General features: G+C 39.4%; 1 protein-coding gene across 1 annotated transcript; it reads right to left on the reverse strand.

Moving 5' to 3' along the window:
- Window positions 1-1,410: 1,410 nt before the first annotated feature.
- On the reverse strand, window positions 1,411-25,347 carry LOC115693172 (uncharacterized). Its single transcript, XM_056303460.1, has 13 exons — window positions 24,741-25,347; window positions 24,570-24,634; window positions 23,339-23,591; window positions 23,168-23,232; window positions 16,072-16,773; window positions 14,677-15,375; window positions 13,852-14,568; window positions 9,867-10,352; window positions 7,768-9,048; window positions 6,677-6,797; window positions 5,783-6,239; window positions 5,256-5,372; window positions 1,411-1,807 (listed from the first exon to the last, which is right to left on the reverse strand). Exons 1-9 carry the CDS (start codon window positions 25,297-25,299, stop codon window positions 8,215-8,217), a joined length of 4,380 nt encoding a protein of 1,459 aa, XP_056159435.1. The 5' UTR covers window positions 25,300-25,347; the 3' UTR covers window positions 1,411-1,807; window positions 5,256-5,372; window positions 5,783-6,239; window positions 6,677-6,797; window positions 7,768-8,214.

Here is a 25,347-nt window from a genome sequence, read left to right on the forward strand (position 1 = left end):
ACTTTGCGCGCGGCGGAGACGGGGCGGCGAAACGAAGGACGCAAGCGGCGGCGGCGGCGGCGGCGATGGAAACCGAAAGACGGGGATGGAGTGGAAGAGAACAGGACGGGGCAAGAATCGACTGACGTATTTGGAATGAATCGAAAATTAAACTCGGAAGTTCAATCGGATATGGAAACGACCTGACGTGATGACGGTTCAGCAGAGATGGGGCGGCGTGAGGTCGAGATGGCCCGGCGGCAGATGAATCTGGTCCAGGCATGTGCAAAGGACAAGGAGAGGGGAAAGACTTTGAATCAGAAAGAGCTTGACGATAGTGATGGTGGAGACGGTGAGCTTGAGAGAGAAAATAATAATGGAGGAAGACATTGTTGAAAAAATGAAGATGGACGGAGAGAGAATGGAGAGAGATGACTCCGGTTGAATGAAGGGGGATTGATCTCTAGCTGATGATGATTCACTGCAACCGCGAATGCAGCACCACCATCGATTCATGGAGATCGAACTCTCTCTCGCGATTGTCGCTTCGCAACGGTGCGAAGATGTGGCTTCCAAATTTCCATAGCCTTCGGTTGTGCACTGTGGAGCAGGAATCGAGTCTGCAAGGAAGGTGTTCGATGGAAAGATGAAGCCGGGCTCTGTTTCGAAGAATACCCATTCGAGATCGAGAGAGAGAGAGAGAGAGAGAGAAAGAATCGGCGAGCTTTATCCGGCAGCGAGAGCAAGTTCAAGATCGAGAGCGCGGGATGTTGTCGATCCTAAGACGAAAAGCCACCGCCGGAGGAGGCGCGGATGCTGCTGTTTTGTGGAGAGAGAGGTCGCAGAAGAGTTGTGCAGCAGCGACGCGCTTAACAGAGTTATGCCACTGCAGGGAAAGAGATGACCGTGAGAGTGGCATGGCCGAGTGGCTAGGCAGGGGACTAGAAATCCTTTTTCCCCATTTAAACAATGACGAATTTAGTAGACATTGGTGTGAAAATTTCTTTAATTTGTTTTTTTGGTCGAGGAAAATTTCTTTAATTGACTAACCTTCAAAAGATGTAGCATAGATATAAAATTGCTTTGCCATGCATATCATGATTTAATTTGACAAAATAAATTCTGAATGCTCTTCCCTTGAGAAGAAACTAATAAATTCTAATTTGCGCCCGCATGCGAAAAAAACTTATATCGTAAAATCTTCAAGAACTCGAAAAGAATCTGATGTAAGCGCACCAGAGCTTCTAAAACCATGGGTTGCACCTTGAAATTCTGAGTCAGGTATATGGCTTAAGGGAAGTGTATTCGTACGTTACCACACATTACATCGACGTTAGCAATAAGCTTCGTCTGTCTCATGACTCCTGCCCACATAGCGCCTGCTAACGCTAGGATCAAGGAAAGGTATCATACACATTCAGGACCATTCCATTCATTAGAACAGAACTCCACGCTTTTATCCGATTTGCCGAATCACAAGTACATTTTAGCCTAGCAATTCTGAAGTTATGTTCTCCCCTAATGTGAGCTAAAGGATGCTTCCTCTGCTGTGTCCTTTTGCATAGTATTATTCACCCAGGTCGTATCATTGGTTCTGAAGATGGATTCTCCGAATACGATATTGTCCCCTCTAATGAGCTAGAACACGTATATCTCCCCCCCTTCAGTTCAGAGAAGTTTCTCTCGTGAATGTGGCACAACTGGCAGATAACTTTCCACAATGTTCATGGCTGATGAGCTTCATCGGCCAACATTTGTCTTGAAATATGAGAGCCATGGTCTGCGGACTTTTCTTGATGTGCGTCTTTGAAAATGAACCAGGAACTCTCTGCTCAAGTAGACATTTCGCAATTTTTGTCATTCGAAAAAAGTAAACAACCAATGATTTCTGAGGAAGACAGTACATGTCAAGGATAAAAACATAAACTATTGACACGATGCATGATTAACCTAGAGCTAGTGTCACGCCCCGCACTCCTCGGCGCGCCACATCCCTCGCAAAGGTCGATTCGTGTACGACGTCCCAGGACACGTCGCCGACCCAACACCCAACACAGAGATTTAAAGCACATGCGAAAGTAATTAAAACCACCCGTACATTAAAATACACATAACCAAGGATAGCCATACAACAACCAGCACGGATAAATATACACTTGTTTTGACATCGGGAAACATATACAATATTCATATACAGCCCACACTCAAAAATCAAAAGCGGGTACGTGGCTCGGCGATCAAACACTATATCTAGCCGGGGCTCCTCCCAAAACGTTTCAATACGCCTGCCATCCTCAAGGCTGGGGGTCTGAAAAAAAATTGGGTTTCAACAACAGTGAGAATAAATCTCAGCGAGTAATTCCCTAAACCTAAATTAGGCTAAAGTGCACCTCCTGACGAGTACTAAATCAACACACCAAGCAAATCATAATTGACTTAGGCCCTCAGGCCCAAATCCAACACTCACAGGTTAGGCACTTACAGTTCAAGCATAAAACATAGGACCCAGTTGCAGTACATGTACACATCATTTGGTCACAACGCATATCATGCTTATGCTCGTGCTCATACGCGTGCTCACGCCTCATCAATGCATTTTCGCACGCTTGCACTCTAGCATACTTGCCATTTATCAATTTCTCCTCCGACCCGCGTTAAACGCATCAGGTCTATCACTTCGAGATCGATCTCTGGCCCGCGTAAGACGCATCAGGCTCATGACACATTACCCGCGTAAAACGCCTCAGGTTGGTCATCTTCCGGTCAACCGGGCATCGTCCCGCGTAACACGCCTCAGGACGGGTTCACTACCCCGCGTAAAACGCATCAGGGTTTATTGTGATCACACATTCACAAGCACCAATTTTCATCTGAACCCGGCGTTAAACGCATCAGGGCATTTTAGGTGATCACAATGCACATGTCACTCGAGCACACTTGTAAATGCACATGCCGTGCCAATGCTCGTGATGCGAACTCATGGCCATAAACTTCACACTCGGGCATTCACGATTTCACAATGGACATTCAATAGCACAACGCCAATTAATTAGTTCACAGTGCACCATGTCCAATCAACATTTCAATATGCCCAATCCACATATTAGCACGACCATGAAATTCAATTCAAGCACTCATGCACGGTACACAATTCACGCTTATAAATCACACAATCAGTTCAGCATGAATCCACAGAAATTGAGGCCCATCACATTATTCCCTTCCTGATAGCATTAGGCACATGTCATGGCACTACAAAATCACTCGCATTTAGGGACAATTCAACCACTAGTTCGGTCAATCCATCATTTCCGGCACTTACACTCCAAACCTCAATTCAATCGAGCCTTGTCCGACTAATTTCCAAAGTGGACAGCCACCAAATCAATTGCGCCGGGCCATTTAATGACCTCAAAATGTTCCACTAGACTCCCCAAGACACCATTTTAATCAGCCACCATAATGCCAAATAAGGTGCGCACTAGAATCCACATTTTAAACCCGAAACTTCCCAAACTTGGGCTAATCCGATCCAAATCTGTCCACCAATACGCGCTTCTCGGCTACTAAACCTCCATTTATTTATCGCACTAAGCCCGTAGAATGACCACCAAAACAGCCACCACCCGGCCTATCAATTTCATCCACTAAGTTCGCCATTTTGTCTAAATCTCGGCACCCATGCTTCGCCACATCACAGCACTATACGGGCCGCTAAACCTCGACTAAATAATCATCCTTGGTCACCAAAAACACCACCGAACCAGACCATATCACCCTCCACTATTTAGCCCCTAATTACCCTAATTAACCCCTAAAACCCATCTAGAAATGCAAATTGTCCTAATTAGGGCTTAGGGTCAAACTCACCGGATGTCCTAAGCTTGAAACGGGCCGAACACGCGACGAAAAGGGGTCGGGCGGCATGCAGTCCCTCGCCGAACAAGAATCTGGCGGTGGCGGCTCCGGCGAATCAGCGCGGCTGGCGGCGACGGCCTAAGCTAATCCACGACCGGCTGCTTGGGGTGGAACATGGTGGCGACTGGCGGCACCGGAGGCGGCAACGACGACGCGGGGGCCCGGTCGGCAAGTCAAGTGACAAGCGGGCGGCCCAAGCATGAAGGGCAAGCGGCGCGGCGAGCTCGGCTGCGCACGCGTAAGGGAGGAGAAGGCAACGTCGGGGCGGCGGCTGGCGGACAGCGCGGCGCGGCGGTCGAGCTAGCCGGCGACGGCGCGGCACACGGCGGTCCGGCGAGCCCAAGCGGTCGGCGAGCTGGTCAAAGGTGAAGCAGACCCAGTCGGCCGGGAGGAGGAGAGAAAGTGGGGGCTTCTGTGGTGGCGGCGACAGGGTGGCGACAACGGTCGGGCGGAGCGCGGTGGCGACGAGCGGGACGACGTCGGGCGAAGCGGAGTCCAGACGCGGCTCGTCGGGGAGGAAGAAGACCGAAGCAGAAAAAAAGAAAGGAAGAAGAAAGAGAAGAAGAAGGAAGAAGAAGAGAGAGAGGAGAGAGGGTGTCAGAGGAGGGGGGAGAATGGACGTGAGTGGACTTCTGCATGGGGGGTTGCGTGCGGTCAGAGAGGAGAGAAGAGAGAGAGGGAGAGAAGGAGGAAAGGACAGATGTGATGATGGGGGAGAGAGGGGTGCGTGCGGGCAAAGGAGAGAGAGAAGAGAGAAAGAAAGAAAAAAGAAAAAGAGAGAGAGAGTAGGACGGACGCACGGCCAAGGGGGGTGTCTTCGGCGCAAGAGAGAATAAAAGAAAAAAATAATTTTCATTCAAATATTAATCGCGATCCGAAGGCCCAATCTCAAAATCGAAAACGATCTGCCGGTCTAAAATAAGCCTCGAATATAAAAAGGGACAAAGGCCAAATTAATTAAATCAAACTATAGCGAGGGAGGTCTACTAGTCCAAATTTGCACCTGGTCAAAAACTCCCCTTTTTCCATCATTCCTGACAATCTCAACGTTGGCTACCATAATATTGATACCGTCCAATTTATTTCGCCCCGACACTCCCGAAAATCGACTGCCAAGTCTGGGGTCTAAATAACGGCCAAATTCGATCGAGTGCAATTCTAGCAAAATCTCTATTTTAAAAAAAACAAGAACCCGAGAGTGATCAGTTCCCGGGCGAGATTCTATTATAAGTGCACTGACGAATTACATGTTTTATAAATCCCAAAAATGGGCCGAAATTCGGGATGTCACAGTTAGCATAGTCCAGCAACTATATGTGATTTAAATCCAAGAGTTGTCATTGTCATGAGGATCTTACCACATTGCTTTTCTTCAGATATATCCACCTCACCGCAATTTGGAAGAAAGGATACTCAGGTTTAAATGTGCTGGCCAGTTCGAGAGCTTTGCACAAACCCGTCTCTTTCAGCTTTACCTGCAGCAGTCGCAAACAGAACATGAAGAAAGCTTTAGCTCTCTAGGAATATACTATTCTTGTCATGTGAAACTCATACCTACCAACATAGCAACGCTAGATCAATAGATCTGAGTCTTTCTAATGGTCTAGCTTCCAAGGCCTATTTGCACACCAAATTCATTTTCAGCACAATCAAAATTGATATGACCGGTTTGGCTTGTTTCCATTGGCTTGACATTTATGAGTCCTCCAGCACATGCATACGCACACATGGGAGAGCTAGAGACAGAGAAACACCACGAGGAGGAATTAGCTCTAACACATTCACTCTTAGTCTAATGACATGGAGAGTTCCTGTACGAAATTCAAATCAAACACGAGAACAACACAATCAAGGGGAGAATTAGCTAGTAGATTAAGATACACACCTTGAAAATCTCATGATGAGCAGTTCGAACTTCCGTCTCTCCCCAAACCCTGTGCTGATGATTGTACACAATAACGGCCATGAACTTCGCAAACCTGATGAGATTACTTGCCTTACAAAGTTGAGGACACTTGGGTGAATGCAATTCACTTTCTGCGAGACAAATCCACAATTGTCGAGGCCTGGTTCCTCATATCAGCATTTGTTGGCAGATATTCTATCTCAGATGTGCAATAATCAATGATTACAAAGGAAATGGAGTGCCCTTCAGATTTGAAGACCAAAAATTGGCCCCCGCAGATAGAGTAATGCTCTACAAATTCATTCCAACCCTTTGATAGCCAAACCATTTCATCACGTTCTTCCAATTCCACAGGCCAAATAATTGCACCATCCTCTCAGAAGCAAGTTTTTGAGAGATTCTCACCATATTTTCTCACTAACCTCTTTGGTATTCCCTATGGGAAAATAAAACCCATAATCTTAATAAGCCTATGAGACTTGATTTCAAATTAAAAATGAAGAAGAACATAACAAGAATGCATAAACCAAAAAGGACATGTTGAAGCACATCCCTTTCGGTTCATTCAGATTTGGAATGTGGCATTAATGAGTGTGCATCTGGATTATTATCAACCTCATACAGCCAGTAGGCATAGAGGTACACTTCCTTGATTCATCAAGACTATAAAGGAGTTATTACTTGGAATACTGAATTCATTTTGGACCAGCCAGAGTGACAATTCCAGAGTTCATCCTGATCAATGTAAATCAAGTCCTAACCAGCACTATTGAATATGTAGACTCTGAACACAACATCCCTATCAATGAGTTTCTACATGCAGATGTGACTTTCTCTTGCAAATGTGGGCCAACCAGCAGAAAAGAAACCCACCTCCAAACATATCGCATCCATAGCTCCTTAGCTTCACCGTCCATGACCTGTCTAATTACCTAAGAGCCGCAATTTGCTTGATTTCCCGAATTTGTTGCGTGATGAATTGAACAGAAGCAGACTGCCCTTGTACATGGTCGAAAAACCAACATATGGTGAAAAACAGACCCAAACATAAATAAGCATACCCTAACGAGAGAATCAAATCACACGCAGCGTGAGTTTAAGGCATTACTTGCTAGTTTAAGGAGTTTTAATAGACAGTAAACCATATGATGAAAGTCATCAATCCAAGTCAAATGTCAAAATCTATGCTCCTAGAGTGCAATATGGCACACACTCAAAAGAAGCGATCCATGTCCTATATATATATATATATTTAAAACACATGAATTTCAGCCACACAGACTACAAGCGCAGGGGAAAAAGCAAATACGCCGATGACCGGAACATGGATGGAATCGAAAATTAAAGCTTAAGCTGTTCGATTCTTTCAGGCGTTGCTCAAATAAGGTTTTATCAAACTATTGGTTCAATTTGAAAAAGTAAAATTATCTCCTTGTTTTCCCCAAATCCGATTAATATAACAAAATGCAACAGCATCTCTTATTTGACAATAAAATTATCAGTCACTAGATCTACAATGAAATTTCAGAATCATAACAAGCCACCCCCCTTATCTTTTAGGCCTTTCTCTTTAGTTATACGGAGGCAGCAACATTTTTTGCAATCTGCTTGTCCATATCAACATATAGTCTCCTTGTGCGATTTACATATATATTCGACTTCTACGACATTGAATAGCATTGTCAAAGAGGGACGCCCAATGTCCATCACAAATGCTTTGAACACGATATCATCTCCATCGATGAGCTCCAACACGCAAGAAATCTCCTACGCAGACGTGTCTCTATCACAAATGCTTGCCAACCGGCAGAGAACGCCACATGCTCGTGCTTTTAGACTCAAATGTGGAACGAATTTGAAAGACACAACCCCTAGCTGAAGAAGACAACGATTGAGACCCGAAAATCGGAAGAAATTTTGGGAGACCGGAGAAATGATGGGGGAAGGGAGAAGCGTGAACTTACGAGCTTGCCGGATTCGAGTTCGTCCAGGCTCGGCGGTGCCATCTCCGGCGTCGCACTTTCGTCTTCTCTCCGGCGGCGACGACGACGAGAAACCCTGATCTTCTTCAGGAAATGGTGGGAGGGAGCGGCGCACTGTTGAGCTTTGTCGCGAGAAAAAAATCGTTTCTTTTTTGGGATAAACGTTTCAGTTCAGCACTGCTGGAGGAGGGGAGATCGATGGGGGTTGATGATGCTGATCACACGTGGCTGCCATTTTACTTTTCTCTCTCTCTCTCTCTCTCTCTCTCCATTTGCGCCACTTGCCCTCCCCTTCATCAGTGACAAGAAAGTTGAAAAGATAATAAAATGTAAAAACTTATGGTGCCGCAAAAATAATAATAAAATAATAATGATGATGACGGAGGAGAATGACATTAATTGGATCTTACTAATTTTATGTGCATTTGTCTATGCTGATAACTTTTGTATGGTCGCATTGAGATCACGCCTCTTCCAGTCCCCATCCCACTTGTATCTGAACAGTGTGGCCCAATACAGCTTTGGTGTGCTCAGCATACCCTTAGAAAATATTTTCATTTTCGGGCACTCTTCCACTTCAATCTCCCACAAGGATGGGAACTTGAAGCTGCAACTTGCGGCAGAGGAGAAGCATTCTAGGCTTGGCAGATTTTGGAGCGTCAAACTACTTAACTTCCCAAGAGAAATCACTTTTCCTTCTCCATTTTCATCGTTTGCCACTACTTCTTTCATTTTTTCACATCCTATTATAGTCATATCGGTGAGATGCACCAAATTTGTGACCGCTGAAGCTGTTATCAAATGTATCAACCCAGAGGAATTCTTCACCACTAACTCCCTCAAATTGTGAAAGGATGTCACGGCGGGAAATAATGTTGTCAAATAGGAACAATCCCAAACCTCAAATTTTTCGATACCTTGAAGAATTTTCGCCATTAAGTAGTCTTCTCTCCATAAACGTTTTAGGTTATGCAGCTTGGTTAACTTAAGTTCTCTTAGATTTTTAAGCACCGGATGATTTCCCTCGTCAACAAGCCCTTTGTCGGGGAATATATCTTCAAAGGAGCAACAAAAGATCTCAAGGCTTTGTAAATTCTGAAATCTCTCTAGGAGGAATCTGGAAGGAAAGATGGCACTTTCATCATGAAAGCATGCCAATGTTAACGCTTTTGGCTTGCCAAAGATATCATCGGGAAATTTTCCATCCCGTATCATTTGAACATCTTTATCGACTATTAAAAGTCTCTTTAAGTTGGGAAAGTCCTGTCAAATTGAATACAACGAGAGAAGTAAATTCAGCAAAGGTTGGGCCATAAATCATTTGTTGTAAGATGTAAACCTAATTCGATGATTCACATGGAAGGTGGTCATCTTCTTACATTTCATCAAATCAAAAGATCCCTACATACAATCTCAAGCTTTTAAAAGCCTCAAGTAGAGGTTGGCATGGTTATGTTGGTAGAGTGAATCTAAATTCAAGAGCCCTTCAACTGACCAAATTTATCTTTTATTAGAAATATCTTATCTTGTCAACAAAAATTTGTCATCTTTGGAATTTTATGTAATGGGATGCACTCAAAATGTTAGTAAAATGTTTTGGGTCCACAGACTTAAAAGTGTGCTTAAGATATAAGACATATCTTATGTTGTCTTCAAACTCATAGGTAAGGGGTTTCAGGTTTTCTATGGTACTATAATATGACGACTATGCAGTGGACAGGGGAATTAACGAAAACAATAGAAAATAGGGCATTAAGGTACTAATGTTATTTTTGTTTTGAAAAATTTGTTTGAATTGATTTTTTAGAGTTTGTAGAAGATTAATTAGAGAAGAAACACGTGTCAACAAAAATCTTTAAATATTTTTGTAATTCTAGGTAATGGAATATCTTATGGGTGTCCGCAAATGAAAAGTATACTTAAGATATTAATAATATCTTAATGTTGTCGACAAACTAATAAGCAAGGGAGATCATATTTTCTATAGCATTATAACATGACGTGAATATGCAGTGGATATAAGATTAGTGAGCAATTTAAAGAACAAAGTAGAAACTGAGGGAGAGCAGCTGTAAACATACCCTCTCAAATGAAGACTCTGCTTCTTGGTATGAAAGGTCCTGTTGATCATCTCTTTGAGCCCAATTGTTCATGGATGTTGCAAAGGACAACGTGTTTAGTTTGTCACAGTGCGTCACTCGCAATTCCTCCATGAATGGCCAATTCAAAGTGGGGAAATTAGGGCAAAAGCTCTTGAGCCGTGACATATCGTGCAACACTAGAGAGGTTAGTATCGGGAAAAGAACTTGAGCAATATTGGAGTGTGGAGTGTCATCTCCACTAGCGACTATTTCCTCGATCCCACAACACTCCACTCGAAGTTTCTTAAGTTGGGTAAGACTTGTAGCCACCCAATGCGGAAACAAATTTTCAAGGCTCTTACAATTTTGAACCTCCACTTCCCCTAAATAGTCAAAAGTGAGAGTTTCTTGAGGACCGTTGGTCCATATTTTGCTTAAATTGTCCATGTGGGAGAGAACCATCGACTTAAGTTGAGGAAATTGTACCTGCCATATTGAAAAAAATGACACAATGAATGTGATTACATCGAGTTATAACCTCAAAGAAGGAATTTTCAAAACTTCCCTCGCTCTCACAAATCATGAGAATGCAAGAGCTTCTTAGTGATATAAACAGGGAGGGGCTAATTGATACTTTCATTTCATTCAGTTGATTGATGAATAAGGCCAAGTATGTTGCATTGCAACAAGCATGAAATGATAAATGCATTTATAATCAATAGTACATTGAGCATTAGCTTTTAAGTGGCTTGATTGACATTTAATACTAGCAACGCCTTATTAGTTATCCCTTTAATTCTCGGAAAGTTGTCATGATGACTTCTCAGATTCTCGAACTTTCATGTTTGCTGATCACAAATAGAAGAAGGCCATTTTACTTGAGTGCTTAGGTGAATATTAAGAAATAGAAAGGTGCTTGCACGGATCATTATCAAAGTTTAGAGCACTCCTAGATGAACATCCAATTTGTCAGATTTGTTTGCAGTGGTCATTATTAAAGTTGCTTGAACTGATCTTTTGATAATGCAACATTAGATAAGGTGAGAATCTATTAGATTTATTTGCTTCAAGGTGAACATGCATCACAAATGGAGAAAAAGCAAGGGCATGGTGATGACGAGCCATGAATAACGTGTGCAGAGAGTTTAAGCAGCATATATACTGATGAAGGAATGAATGAAACCGAAGCATGGCTCCACATTATTTCCTCCATTTACTATCAGCACGTTACTTATTCAACACTAATACTAATTGCAAACATTACTTACAAATCTTCTAATGAGTAAGTTCACTAATGAGAAGTGTTATGAAAAATTGATGGCAAACAAGAGTAAAAAAGAAAACCAACTTCAATTGTTTACCAGTTTTTTCTTCATTATGTACAGTATTTTTTGTATTGAAAGAAAATAAATTCGTAACAGGCACGGACAACGTAATGACTTCAATAAATAATGTACGTTAAGATCTCAGGAAAAGCAAATAGGGTCAAATTTACTAGTTCTACGTTGGACAATTAATGACTTGCTTGAAATAATATTTATTAACTTTTGAGGTGGAAAAGTGAAAACAGAATCTTGCGGTGGGCCAGTGATCCAACCGCTGGCAAAAAGTGTGTAATAGGTAACCAATTTGCGTGGAGGCAAAACCAGAAGAAGGAAAAAAAAACGAAAGTGGATGACCATATTATGCTTGTTTGGAGAAAACCAACTGTGCTTTTTTAACCGTTTTATGGCCTCGACGAAATGTCCATTGAGAAGCAAGTATTGATATTATTCACTTGGTTACAATAATATTAACGCAGTTACGATTTGTCATAACCAAAAAAACATAATGCCTTTCTACACTTCCCTAAATCTATTAATGTTCTTAATTGAGGATTTTGATGAGTTTTTGAAACTAGCTAACCATGTGGGAGATGTCTATTATTACATGATGGCTCATATTTGACACAAAAACGAAATTAACGCTGTCACAACTTGTCACGACCAAAAAATTAGACAACTATTTTCATACTTTCCCAAATTCATTAGTATTCTTGATTGAGTGTGATGGTGCCTTATTGAAATATCCTCAGAATGTGGGGATGCCTATTATTGCATGGCAGCTCATACATATAGATGACATTAGAAGTAAATAAATAATTAGTGACAACTGTTACCAATAAGAAGAAAAAATGTGTGAACATTCTACTTGCAAGTAACAATAGAAAAAATTGTGCAAAAGCATTAGAATAACAAAAACACACAAGCATTTTCAGAAGAGAAAGCAATAATCGAAATTTGTAAGGAATCTATAACGAAAAAGTCCAAAAAGCCGGGGGGAGGGGGCAGCTCACTTGATCAATTGGTTTGTGTTATTTGCCTTTTTAAGAAGTGTTGTAAACTAAAATAAATTTGGTAAAGATATAAGCTTGTAATTCACTTAATCAATCAAAATGAATTTGAAAATTGATTTTTATTCTTCAAAAAATTAGACAATGGTGGGTACTTGTATATTCCTTATTATTCTACTTTGATAATAACCTCTCCTCAATTCTGTCGAATGGATAAATTAATCATAGGATTTTAAAATTGTATTTGTTTGTATTTTATAAAAAAAATTATCATACAATATATTTAACAAGTGTCTCGATTAACGATCCTTATTAACAACTTAGGTTAATATCAGGCATTTCAGGTGCTTGAGAGGGGTCGTCATTTACTGCGTTTAGTATTCGTGAGACGGAATGGTAGTGTTGATTGGATAATTTATTCCTTTTTTTTTTATGTAGCTAGGACATTGACCAAATATTGTTACCTAGTTATGAAGTATGACTTGCAATGTCGGCAACCGCCCACTGAATGTCTACTAAATATTATCCAGCTGTCATTTTCTCTCTTTTATTTTTTCCTTTTTACTTTTCCAGAAAAAGTAATCTACCTTTTCTCTTCCCAAACATAGATTGTCCGCATTGTCACACTAACTATCACTAAATACAATAATCCAGAATTAATAATTATTGTAAAACACAGCTTCGTAATCCGATAGGCTGTTCGAGTACAGTGATTCAAGTATGATTTACGAACGAAGAAGACAAACCGCTTCATGCATATCGACCTTTTTTATTTTTATTTATTTTATTTATCAAGACCCGGTCAAGCATGGGTGAATATTAAGAAATAAAAAGTTGATTGCATTGATCATTATCGAAGTATAGAGCACTCCAATTAAAAAGAGCCACTCTCTCTAATTCCTCCAATTTCATCGCTTGGGAAGATGATTATGGTACAATGAGCAGTAATAGCTAAGCAATTTGTGAAACTGGGTTTTTCCAGTTATGAAGCTTTCTTTTCCCCCTTTCTTCATGTTCCATAGAACGACGCGAGTTTGCTTCTGCGCAAGAAAATAAGAAGTGGCAATACGGACATCTTTTTTTGCCATTTTTAGATGCTATTCTATGTTCAATGCTTCATAGTTCAAATTGTAAAACGTAAATGTTTTTATGTGGTTATTGTGATAACTTTTTAAGAACCTTGTTAATTAATTCTAGAGTATTGCGCATGATATGATTTTATGAGCCGACACAAGACTAACACTTCTAAAAAGATATGGAGATGTACAATTAATAGTTATATTTGCTGAGGATCAGAGAATTGTTGATCTCTGTACTAAAGATTTAAAGATTATGTACATAAATCCGTAGAAAGCACGGGAATGCTGCTAGTTATTATACATTTACCTATAATTAGATGATTTTGAATCCGTAGATATGTACCAATGTCTGAATTGTTTTGCATTAAAAATTTACTGATGTGATCATGGACTCCTGTGGGGAGGTAAATATTCTATACATCTTTGTTCAGGTATGAAACACGAGTCCCAACTAAATTCGAGCAAAGCATCGATGACTGATATTACGAACATTTATATCTAGCGTTTTTGTCCAATTCTACGAGAATATGTTACATATGAAATGCCAAAAATGCATTAGCTTGAAAAAACTGACCTGTGGAGTGAAAAGCGAAGGGGTGCTGTGGTCAATCTCCATCAAAGATTGCCAAGTCAAACTTCTCATCTTGGGGCAATGGGCAATGGTCAACTCTTCCAATTGGGGACATTCCAGCGTATGATTCTTTCCCAAGAGGAAACTAGTCAAATTGGGCAAGCATTCCAGCGTCAAGTATTCCAAATTCGGGAATGTAACCTTCTCCACCGCGCTTCCCTGCCCTTCTTCGTCTGTGATCACTCCTTCCATCTGACCACACTCCTTTATTTCAATTTTCGTTAGATGGGCAAGGCACCAAGCCATCGATGGAGTGAAAGCATGTCCCAAGTTGCTGCAATTATAAAGAATGAGAATATCTAGAGAATTGAAGCGCAACGATTCTTGAAGATCTTTGTTCCATAGTCGCCTCAACTTTGGTAGATTAACCAAGTTCAATTCACATAGCCAAGGCAGCACCCGAGTGCTTTCCACAGCCTCTAGCCCTTCTAAATCGAGTATTTCTTCTAGCGACTCGCAATCGCGCACTTGCAATGTACACAAATTGTCTAAAACAAGCATCAATTTGGATGGAATTGCTTTAATAAATGATGGACATTTATCCACCACCAGTGATTCTAATTGCCAAGACGACTCGATGGGATTAAGTTCGCTATGCCATTTTCCAATCAGATCGTCGAGCTCAGATAGTAGCATTTTCTTTACTCCAGCAAACATACCCTGTCAAAAATTGTATCATTAAACATAAACTTATAGTTAGCAAAAAGCAATTATTCTATTCATGGTCAAAACCATCCAATTGCACAGAATTTGGTGAGTGATGCGTACCATTTCTTCAAACATATTTTGGATGGTGATGTTGAGGTCTTCCTTCCAAAACCACGCTTTTGTTGATACTTTTACTCTCTCTAACTTCGACGCCTTTATTGGTCCCTCAGAGAAAAACTCCATGTTAGGACATCTAGTCACAATGACATCTTCCAGAAGAGGGAACATCAAAGTGTATCCACCTGAGCCAAAGCATCTCAACCTTATCAACCCATCAAGCTCCATACACTCTAAATGATTGAAAGCCACTACATGCCCCTCCTTACTTCCCTCATCACTAATGACTTCTGTCAACGTTTTACAATTACTTATCCTCAATTTTGTGAGTGCCACCAAATTTCCAGCTATTGTTGGTGTGAACATACTTGATAATCCATCGCAATGCGACACATTTAGAGTCTTCAGATGTTGAATATATCTTGAAAAGGGTAATATTACTTTTAGCTCCTGACTTGGGCCTTCTATGGCTTCCACATTGCTGGTTGGCTCTTCAAGATAAGATTCACGTACAACTAGCTCTTCCAAGTTGGTTAAACTCTCAACGAAATGACATGTGGATATTGCACATTCGTTTGAGAGATGACGAATCTCAAGAACTCTAAGCTTGCAGAAGAATTCTTCATCATGAAAATGCCCGTGCCATATCTCCATCTGTTCGGATAAATCCAATTTTAACTCTCGAAGATTAGGGAATGCGCCCTGAGAAAATAGTCAAATCAGAACCTAAAGCCAGCTTAGTTAAAAGCGTATTCATGTATTATGATACAAGTCCTGCATAACGTGCACAATAACTGCATTTTAAAATGTTGACTCTCATGTGATTCGACGGAAAGAAATGTGCCCTCACGAAACAAACATTATCTTTGATCTTTTATATTTGACTTGTATCCATATTTGAAGTAACTCCTTACATTCACATTTCTAAAGATATATCCCTTGTGAAAATAACTTCTGCATCAATTATAGTCAAAATCGCACAAATTTCAGCTATTAATGTCAATGATAATGTCCCATCTTTCCGTTTTTAGCATAATATCAGTAATCTTGATAGGGTTCACATAAGACAACACACTTGTGCCATGGTAAGATCACACCACATGCCACATGTTTTCAATCTTTGTGGTACTTAAGAGAGATCTAAACCATCGGAATTAGCCTTTTTTTTAAAGGGATCAACAAGTATGCATTTGGTACGTCAGACATTGACAAGAATGTACAGTTAATACTTGAAGAACATATGATGTTTCAATGTTGTAATATTTTTATAGATTCAAGGAGAGTCGTACAGTTTACATCTTCGTATGTAGAGCTACTCATATGAGATGCTTGGCTATGACATCAATCATCACTTCAAATATTCAACATTGAAGCAAAACAAATAATCTTGGGTCGTACCTTTTCTATCAAGAAGAGAGGGTGTTTATGAAGTGGCATCTCATTCTCAGGTTGCGAAGCAAGTATCTCCACTTTGTTACAGCCATGGACCTCCAAGGTCTTCAATGCTGGCCAATGTAAGGCATGTGTTCCGGTGTAGATGCGCTTCAACTCTGTCAAATGCTTAAGCTCGAGGGAGGTTAACATTGGGAAATCAAACCTGGGAAATAGCCCTTCCTTCTCAATGAGTTCCACAATGCCACATTCAGCGATTTCCAACTCCTCGAGTTGGATTAGATCTTTGGTTATTGAGGCTGGAAACAAAGAGGTGAGGCTCTTGCATTTGGAAACGCTAACAAAGTGCAGAATCTGGAAGTTAACTTGATGGTGGAGTTTCTTATCCCATACACACTTCAGCTTTGGTAATCTTGATATTGTTAGCTCTTTTAACGGAAGAGCAACTGGATGTCCTCCATCTAGAGGATTCGCTGGTTGAAGTTCGAAAACAACTTCAAGCGAACCACATGCTTCTACACTCAAACTTTCCAGGCACAAGAGCCATCCTAGAATGGAACAAGGAACAACGGTCACAAGTTTATTGCATTCATCCACAAACAGCCATTTTAGCTTGGAGAAAGAATCCGCAGCAACTTGATTGTCCCATATCATCTCGATGTTATCCATGCCACCGATATATAAGGTCTCCAAGCTAGGAAAAGCAACCTGCGAGTATTCGCTCACGAAATTGGTGATTAAGTTAAATTTCGAAGTCATAAACTTCCACGATGTAAATATAGATGAATGCCAAGATGTAAATTAATAATTCATGGAATTGGTGATTCTGTCTTAAGTTGCACAAAAGGAAAAAAAGAATAAAATTAGAAAAGTTAGTAAAAATATCTCCATACTAATGTCCATGACTCTAGGACAAGAAGGCTATTGGAATTACTGGAGACAAATCAAAAAGTAGGAATTCTGTTCTGACCAGATTCTATTGTCAGTGGACAAAATAGTAATTTGGATATGCTCATATAACAGTCATATAATCCCTTTAGTGTCCCGTAGATCCCACATTTAAATAAAATCTCTCCCTGTCTTCAATTTAGTTACTTCCCTAAAATAACGAATTAGCTAGTATACGTAGCAGTAGTTAAATCACTTAGAGACGAGGAAGAATTTATTTAAAGGAACAAGAACCACGTGACAAGGGTAATTAACTTTAGAACTTAGAAGTCACTGAATTGATGTAGTAAAAGAAAAATGCAGCTGTGGATAGCTTGAGGAAGAATATTAGGAATCAGAATGAAAATGATGGAGAGATTGAGATTAAAAAGGCAATTCATCATCCATCAAATGATGCAATACAGTAGGAGGTGTGATATTATCTAATACCGAATGCCACAAATCAATATTATATCACTCTAGAGCAATTAAAAAGATAGGCTAAGAGAAAGCAATTAAAAAAGGAATCGCTTGGGTCAAACGAACAAATCTCACTTGCATCTTTCCCCACTTGAAAGAACTAAATATGCTTAATCGATTGAATTTTCCTTTTAAAATGCATTGATCTTTTACCAGTGCTGGAGGATCCAACAGTTAGATACCAATGACAGATCGTACATATAATTCAGTCAAATAGTTGAAGATTTTCCTAAATATCTCATTATAGAAGAATAAATTTATCTGAGAAGTTCGACTTATTAATCCTATGGAAGGGCCCATTTTTATAGCCTATTTGGCTGTATAAACAACATTTTAGGTGAACGACCTATATTGCTTTTAGTTTAGTCAAAGTGGACCCGCCTATACATTATTCTATTTCATTTTCAACTGAAACGTTCTGCCGCTATCCACTCGACAATTCAGATGACTCAACTGAAATGGCTGATTTGCGAAATGTACTTTATTTCTATAACAAGAGTTTCATAAGAATGATCTTGCAGTTCATGTAAAAACTAAAAGGGGTGATTTTTGAAGCCCTAGACCCTAGAGATATTGCTCAGTTTGGCGATGGAGAGGGCTCAGATTCCTTTTGCTAGTGCAATTACAAGAGAGAGTAAAGCTTCCCGATCAGGAGAATAAATGAGATCTTGCAAGTGCAAATGAAGCCAAGTGAGCATCTCAAAGGTCCTTCATCTCCAGCCTCTTGAACCTTACTGCTCACTTTCCTCCCAATTGTTTTTTCAATTGTTTTCAATATACATGCATGCAATGTCTAAGCCGTACATGTGATGCTGGTGAGAGCTTTAAGTTTCTTGTGAATATCGGAAGCTTTTAGAGATCCTGTTCGGCACTTGAATTACCCATTCATGCTTTGTGCAGGTACCATAAGAGATGTTCAACTATCTTTGTGAAAACTATTTCCAGAGAAATTAAAAGTAAGAAATTGCAACCCATACATGTTGGCAACTCTGAACACTTAATGCCTGTACGCTACTCATTTTCTTTTAAAATATTTTGGCTATGCTTAGTCCCCTGCATATTTAATACTTTTGTTATATTTACGTTGATCATGTACCTCTTGACTAAAGAGTGCAATGGAGCATGATTTGACACGGTCCTGACTCTGAACTTCTTGTGAACCTGTCATTGGTTTTCATTGGATGAAAAGAATGTCACCATTTGCATTGCAAGGATAAATCTATCTACAAGAAGATCTTCAGCGATGAAAAAAAAATCAATCTTACGCTTTCCGCGATAGAAGCACATCAACCTTCCCAAACGTTGTACGTTTAAGTTGGCTAACATTGGGAATGCTAGAGCTTCTGATGTTTCCAATCCCAACCCTTCTTCCTCCATAATGATCGCCTCCATCTTCTTGCAATCTCGTACCGTTAGATCTCTCAATTGTACAAGAGATTTAACCATGGATGGGAAAAACATAAACCTAAGGTTGGGACAGTCATACGCCTCCAACTCCTTTAAATTATGGAAACTCACTGTTCCATAAGGATTCTTGTTCCATATGCGCCTCAAGCTCCCCAATCCCCTTAAAGAGAAGGTGGTTACCTCAGAGAGAGTCTCAACATTTCCATTAGCGCTTGAACCGTCAAGGTCAAAAATTTCTTGCACCGAATGGCAATTTGATATGCTTAAAGTGTGTAACTTGTGTAGTTTTACTAGCGACTCAACGCTGATAACCTTCGAGAAAGATTTGCATTGCACCACTATGAGAGACCGGAGATTGCTCAGCCCCAATAGAGATTCATTGCTCCATATTTCTTTTAGATTGGGAAGTCCTTCCATTGTCAAAGACTCCAAGGATGGGATTGAAATCTGACGGACAAACCCATCAACAATAGCATTTACAATTACAAAGGACAGTCGGGAAATTTACGCGATATAGCAGATGTCATAAATGGTTGCCAAAGAAATTTACAAGCAAGATAATGTACAACCTTTAGGATAATTTTTGCATGTATGAAAATCTATGATAAACAAAAGCTAATTTACTACCCCAAAAGACAACTAATGAACTTTACCTTTTATTTACGACATAACAAGGGATGTTATTACGATTAAATTTTGTTTGAATTTTACTAGCACTATCAGGAATAGCAATCATCGAGAATTAGAACTTAATCCGGTTACTAATGACAATCAAATTATGCATGAAATATCTATCTAATTATCAAATTATATCGATTAGATGGAGATATATACAGCTTTATGTCCCATTAGTCTTGGCGAGATCGGGCCTTCTATATATTATCTTGTTACAGAGTCCAACTCAAAAATTAAACATTGGGCAAATGTTGGTAATATGAATAAGACTTATGGTCATAGGGAGTTGATAGCTGGACATGACATTATTCCTCGTCCAGTTGGGTCAAGAGGACTTGTCACACACCAAAATTGTCTACTTCCTGATAAAATCCGACAAAACGGGCATTTCTTTGTCTTTTCCTTCTTAGATGTCTTCAAATTCTCCGAATTTATTAGGCAAAATGGAACTAATTTCCCCGCAAAATAACATGAAATTGGACACATCAGCAATTGGGATATCACAACAACTAAGTAGTCACTAGTCATCGTCACCGGTTGAGATCCCAACTTTTCCCGAAAAATAGTAAATTACTTGAGATTGACTTGAGTTTTTTTTCCTTATCCTTCATAAATTACCTCGAGTGTTCCTTTAAATTCAGAGGCATATGTAGCCTATCCCAATTAATCGTCATTGTTGTCATAATTTCTTTAAGGGTGAGTCTAAATCCACGGTCAACATGTCCGAAACCATAACATTTGAGGTGAAGGGATCCAATTGTCCCTTATGACAATGGAAAGCTTTATTTTCTTTTTCTTCTTCTTTTTTTGTTTAAAAGAGTAACTAGTCTTTCCTAAAAGTTCATTGCTATACCTCTAGAAAAGGCCTTCATCTGCCAAGTTGCTCGCAATCTCCCATCTATCTTGCCATCACCCCTCGCTCCCACCTATGCAACAAGTACTGGCTTTTTTGTTTTTCATTCATTAGACTATTGTCATCCCCAACTAGCCAACCTTAGACTACTACTTTGGTTGGCTGCCACCGCTTTATAACGTCGGAGGAGATTTATTACAGTTTTAAGAAACATTTCTTTATAAACCCCTGGATCTTTGCATATATAGGTTTTACACAAAAACTAATAATAATAAAAATACTAAGGCTAGAGTAATTCTTTAATGAAGATTTAGAATCCTAGAAAGTTACAAGCCCAAAGACGATGGCAACAAAAAAAAAAAAAAAGCAAAGCCTCGAAGGCTCTTCGCAAAATTTCCCAATCTAGTTCCACTATCTTTGAAAGCAAACTCTCTCCATGGAAGCTCAAAGCATGGGCTGAAGAAAAGTTGTACTCAGGCACACAACCTTGTGGGATCCATAACTTATATTTCCACGACTCTTTATTGACGGGGAAACTAACGTATTGCATATAAAAGAGTAATATTGTCTAGTCAAATAAAATCCTCTACTTGCAGCAGTTTTCCCCCATATAAAATATAGCCGTGAGCATTCCTTTATTGGGCAATTGTTTATCCTTAGTTTACTAATTCTCTTTCATGTTAGTAAATTACTATCAATGACCAATTTAACAAGGTGGAAATTTTTTGTTTTAAATCCAATGGCTGATGTTAGATACAGGATTGGTCCCGTAGAAGTGTAGATCGGGCCATAAAATTGATCTACAACGGCGTAACATCATTTTCATGGATAACAACAAATAACAAAGCATTTTTCACCTGTTATTGCTCCCTTTTTTGAACTTGAATGATTTGTCATCTTCTTTAAACTCGGTGTAAAGATTAAACCAAAAGGATCTCCTATTGAATGTTATCACTAAAGCTACTTAGACAGTTAACTACGTTTGCACCTACTAGTCTAGAATTGAATATACTATAAATAATCGCCCTCAATTTCAATTGAATGCCATTAATTGTTGTTGTGATGATCTAGTTTATCAACTTTGTATTCAAAAGTTTTCCAATTACATTGTGCTTGAGACTCTTCTCTAAGTCGGATTTCGAGGTGACAAAGGTTTATTATACAAAATGATTAATTATTCACATTATGAATGTTACGATCTATTGTATCTTGATTGCCATTTCATACACTATAGTCTCGACTGCATCTTGACATGATGCTTCTAACTATGGGTTGAGATTTCGCTAAGGGCTCCAAGCATTCGCCTGAAAATTGTTTCATTTTAGTCTTTCATAGAATTGGTGATTCTATTAAATTACGAATTCATGAACTTCCAAGATGCAAATATTGATGAGTGCCAAAATGTAAATTATGAATTCAAGGAATTGGTGTTTTTGTCTTCAGTTGCAGAAAAGGAAAAAAAAGAATAAAATAGGAAAATTTAGTAAATAAAATCTCCATATTTATGTCGATGACTCTAGGACGAGAAGGCTATTGGAATTACTAGAGACAAAATAAAAAGTAGGAATTCTGACTTGATTCTGTTGACAATGGGCAAAATGGTAATTTGGATATGCTCAAATAACAATCCTATAATCACATTAGTCTCTCATTAATTCCAAACGTAAATAAAATCTCTCCCTCTCTTCAATTTAGTTAATTTCCTAAAATAATCAAGTCATACTTTGTGCTTTTTTTGCTAGCCCAAGAATCAAATAGCTAGTAAATTGATGAAGAAAAGTGCAGCTAAGAGAAAGAAATTGACGGTGAGATTGAGATTAAAGAGAGGCAACCCAATCAACCATCAAATGGTCCACTACAGAAGGTGTGCTTTTATCTACTACCGAGGGCCTCAAATCAATATTATATCACTCTAAAGCAATTAAAAATTTAGGCTAAAAGAAAGCACTTAAAAAGGGAATTGCCTGGGTCAAACGAACAATTCTTATTTACATCATTCCACACTTGAAAGAATTGAATATACTTAAATTAATGAAATTTTCTTTTGAAGATTCGTTAATTTTTTTGTAAGAGTGTCGGATGACCCAATTTTTTTTATCCAAAAACCATATATCATATATTTACTCAAGCCAAATTGTCGAAGATAGTCCTCAATATCTCATTAAAGAGTCTAGCAATTCATGTAAAAACTAAAAAGGGTGATTTCCAAAGCCCTGGACACAAGAGATGTTGCTCAGCTTGGCGATGGAGAGGGCTCAGATTCCTTTTGCTGGTGCAATTAAGAGAGAGTAAAGCTCCCTTCGATCAAGAAAAAAAAGTGAGATCTTGTTAGTGCAAATTAAGTCAAGTGAGCGTCTTAAAGACCCTTCATCTCCAGCCTCTTGAACCTTACTGCTCACTTTCCTCTCAATTGTTTTTTTTCATTCTCTTTCAATCTACATGCGTGCAATGTCTTGAGCCGTACATGTGAGGTTGCCGAGAGTTTTAAGTTTCTTGTGAAAATTGGAAAGCTTTTAGAAATCCTGTTCCGAAGTTGTATTGCCCGTTCATGCTTCATGCCGGTACCATAAGAGATGTTCAACCATCTTTTATGGAAACTATTTCCAGAGAAATTAAAAGTAAAAAATTGCAACTTGTGCATGTAGGCAACTCTGAACACTTTTCTTTTAAGATATTTCATCCAAAGTATACTTCGTAAGTGATTTAGTTAGTTTTTATTTTGGCTATGTTTAATATTTTGACGCAATGTTAATCGCGTACCTCTCGTTTGAAGAGTGCAGTGGAGCGTGATTTGATGCGGTTCTGACTCTGAGCTTCTCGATAACCTGTCATCGATTTTTCATTGAATTAAAAAAATGTCACCATTTATATTGCAGGGATGAATCTGTCTACAATAAGAACTTAATTGATGAAAACAAAAAATAATCTCACACTTTACGCGAGAGAAGCACGTCAAACTTTCCAAATATGTTAAGGATAAATCAGTTAACATCGGGAATGCCAGAGTTCCTGATGTTTCCATTCCCAACCCTTCTTCCTCCGTAATGATTGCCTCCATCTTCTTGCAATGCCCTACTGTTATTTTTTTTAGTTGTGCAAGAGATTCAACCATGGCTGGGGAAAACATAAACCCGAGGTTACCCAAGCCAGTGATTTCTAATGTCTCCAATCTCGGTAAGGCAACCTGCGGAATTCGCCCACGGAATTGGTAATTCTGTTAAATCTCAAATCCATGAACTTCCAAGATGTAAATACATATGAGTGTGAAGGGGAGAGGGGGATTATTAAGTTGCACAAAAGGAAAAAAAAAAAGGAAGTAAAAAAAATCTCCATACTAAATACCGTTTCTAGTTTCCAAGAGTATTTCATAGAATTACAGAAAGTTATCTAAAGCAACAACTAAAAAAAAGGATAAGGAATCTTTCTCCGGTCTTTTCTTGGGCAAATAACTTTGAATTAGCAGAGCTTATTTTGATTAGTGAACCAATTTTATTCAATCTGAAGATTTTCTCCTTCAGAAATGGGCTAGCGAGTGGTGCATTACTTATCTCTCTCTGTATATAATAAAGCAAAACCAACAATACTTTTCGACCTTAACTTTTGACCCCAAAAGTTCAAATAATATGCAAGGCCTCTGTCTAAGGAGAACCGCAGCAAAAGTTTAAAAAGCCCCAAAGACTGGGAAGAGGTGCAGACGTACTCAAACTCACTACCTCGTGGGACCCACAACTTATGGTCCACGATCCCTTGACTGACGGGGAAACTAAGATATGGCATGCGTCTTGGGCCCCACCCTGAACTTTAGTGACAATCGCGTCATTGTAGAAGGGCAATTTTGTCAGGTCAACGAAATAGCTGCGGCAATTTTTGCTGGACAAAATAGCCGTGCGCTTTCCATGACTAGTCAATTTTGGTTCATGCTTTGTGCAGGTACCATAAGAGATGTTCAATCATCTCTGTGCAAACTATTTCTAGAGAAATTAAAAGTAAGAAATTGCAACTCGTGCATGTCGGCAACTCTGAACACTAATGCCTTGTACACCGCTCAATTTCTTTTAAAGTTTTTTAACCAAAGTATGCTCTCTAAGTAATTTGGTTAGTTTTTTTTTATTTTGGCTATGCTTTATCTCCGTTATATTTAATATTTTGACATTTCACGTACCTCTCGATCGAAGAGTACAGTAGAGCGTGATTGGACGCGATCCTGACTCCGAGCTTCTTGTGAACCTGTCATCAGTTTGTCATTGGATGAAAAGAATGTCACAATTTGTATTGCAAGGATGATTTCTATCTACACAATAGTCTTCACCGATGAAAACAAAATTAATCTTACACTTTCCGCGAGAGAAACACGTCAGACTTTTCAACCTTGTTAAGCATAAATTGGTTAACATCGTGAATGCCAAAGTTTCTAATATTTCCATTCCAAACCCTTCTTCCTCCGTGATGATCACCTCCATATTATCGCAATCTCGTACTGTTAGATCTCTCAATTGTGTGAGACTTTTAACCATGGATGGGAAAAATATAAACTCGAGGTTGTCACAGTGATCCACCTCTAACTTCTTTAAATCATGGAAAGTCACTATTCCACAAGGATTCTTGTTCCATATGCGCCTCAGGTCGCGCAATCCCCGTAAAGAGATGGTGGTTAGCTCAGAGAGAGTCTCAAGATTTCCACTACCACTTGGTCCATCAAGGTCAAAAATTTCTTGTATCAAAACGCAATCTTCGATAGTTAAAGTGTGTAACTTGTGTAGTTTTAACAACGACGTGGAGTTCATAACTTTCAAGAGAGATTCGCACCCCACCAATTCGAGAGATTGGAGATTGCTCAACTCCAATGGAGATTCATCGCTCCATATCTCTTTAAGATTGGGAAGTCCTTCCATCGTCAAGGAATCCAAGGATGGGAGTGAAACCTAACACAGAGACCCATC

The sequence above is a fragment of the Syzygium oleosum genome, unplaced genomic scaffold (assembly GCF_021117445.2).
Source record: "Syzygium oleosum isolate NSW1041296 unplaced genomic scaffold, Sole_v2.1 Sole_v2.27, whole genome shotgun sequence".
Lineage (NCBI taxonomy): Eukaryota > Viridiplantae > Streptophyta > Magnoliopsida > Myrtales > Myrtaceae > Syzygium > Syzygium oleosum.

Bases quoted from the DNA above. Each gene is read 5' to 3' on its own strand.
- LOC115693172 (XM_056303460.1), bottom strand. From the start codon at position 25,299: ATGGAAGGACTTCCCAATCTTAAAGAGATATGGAGCGATGAATCTCCA. The intron at 16,774-23,167 runs GTACGCGATTAA...GAATACTCGCAG, and splicing joins CTGCACTCTTCAAACGAGAG to GTTGCTTTTCCTAGCTTGGA. The intron at 10,353-13,851 runs GTCAGTTTTTTC...TCAATATGGCAG, and splicing joins CTTCGCTTTTCACTCCACAG to GTACAATTTCCTCAACTTAA.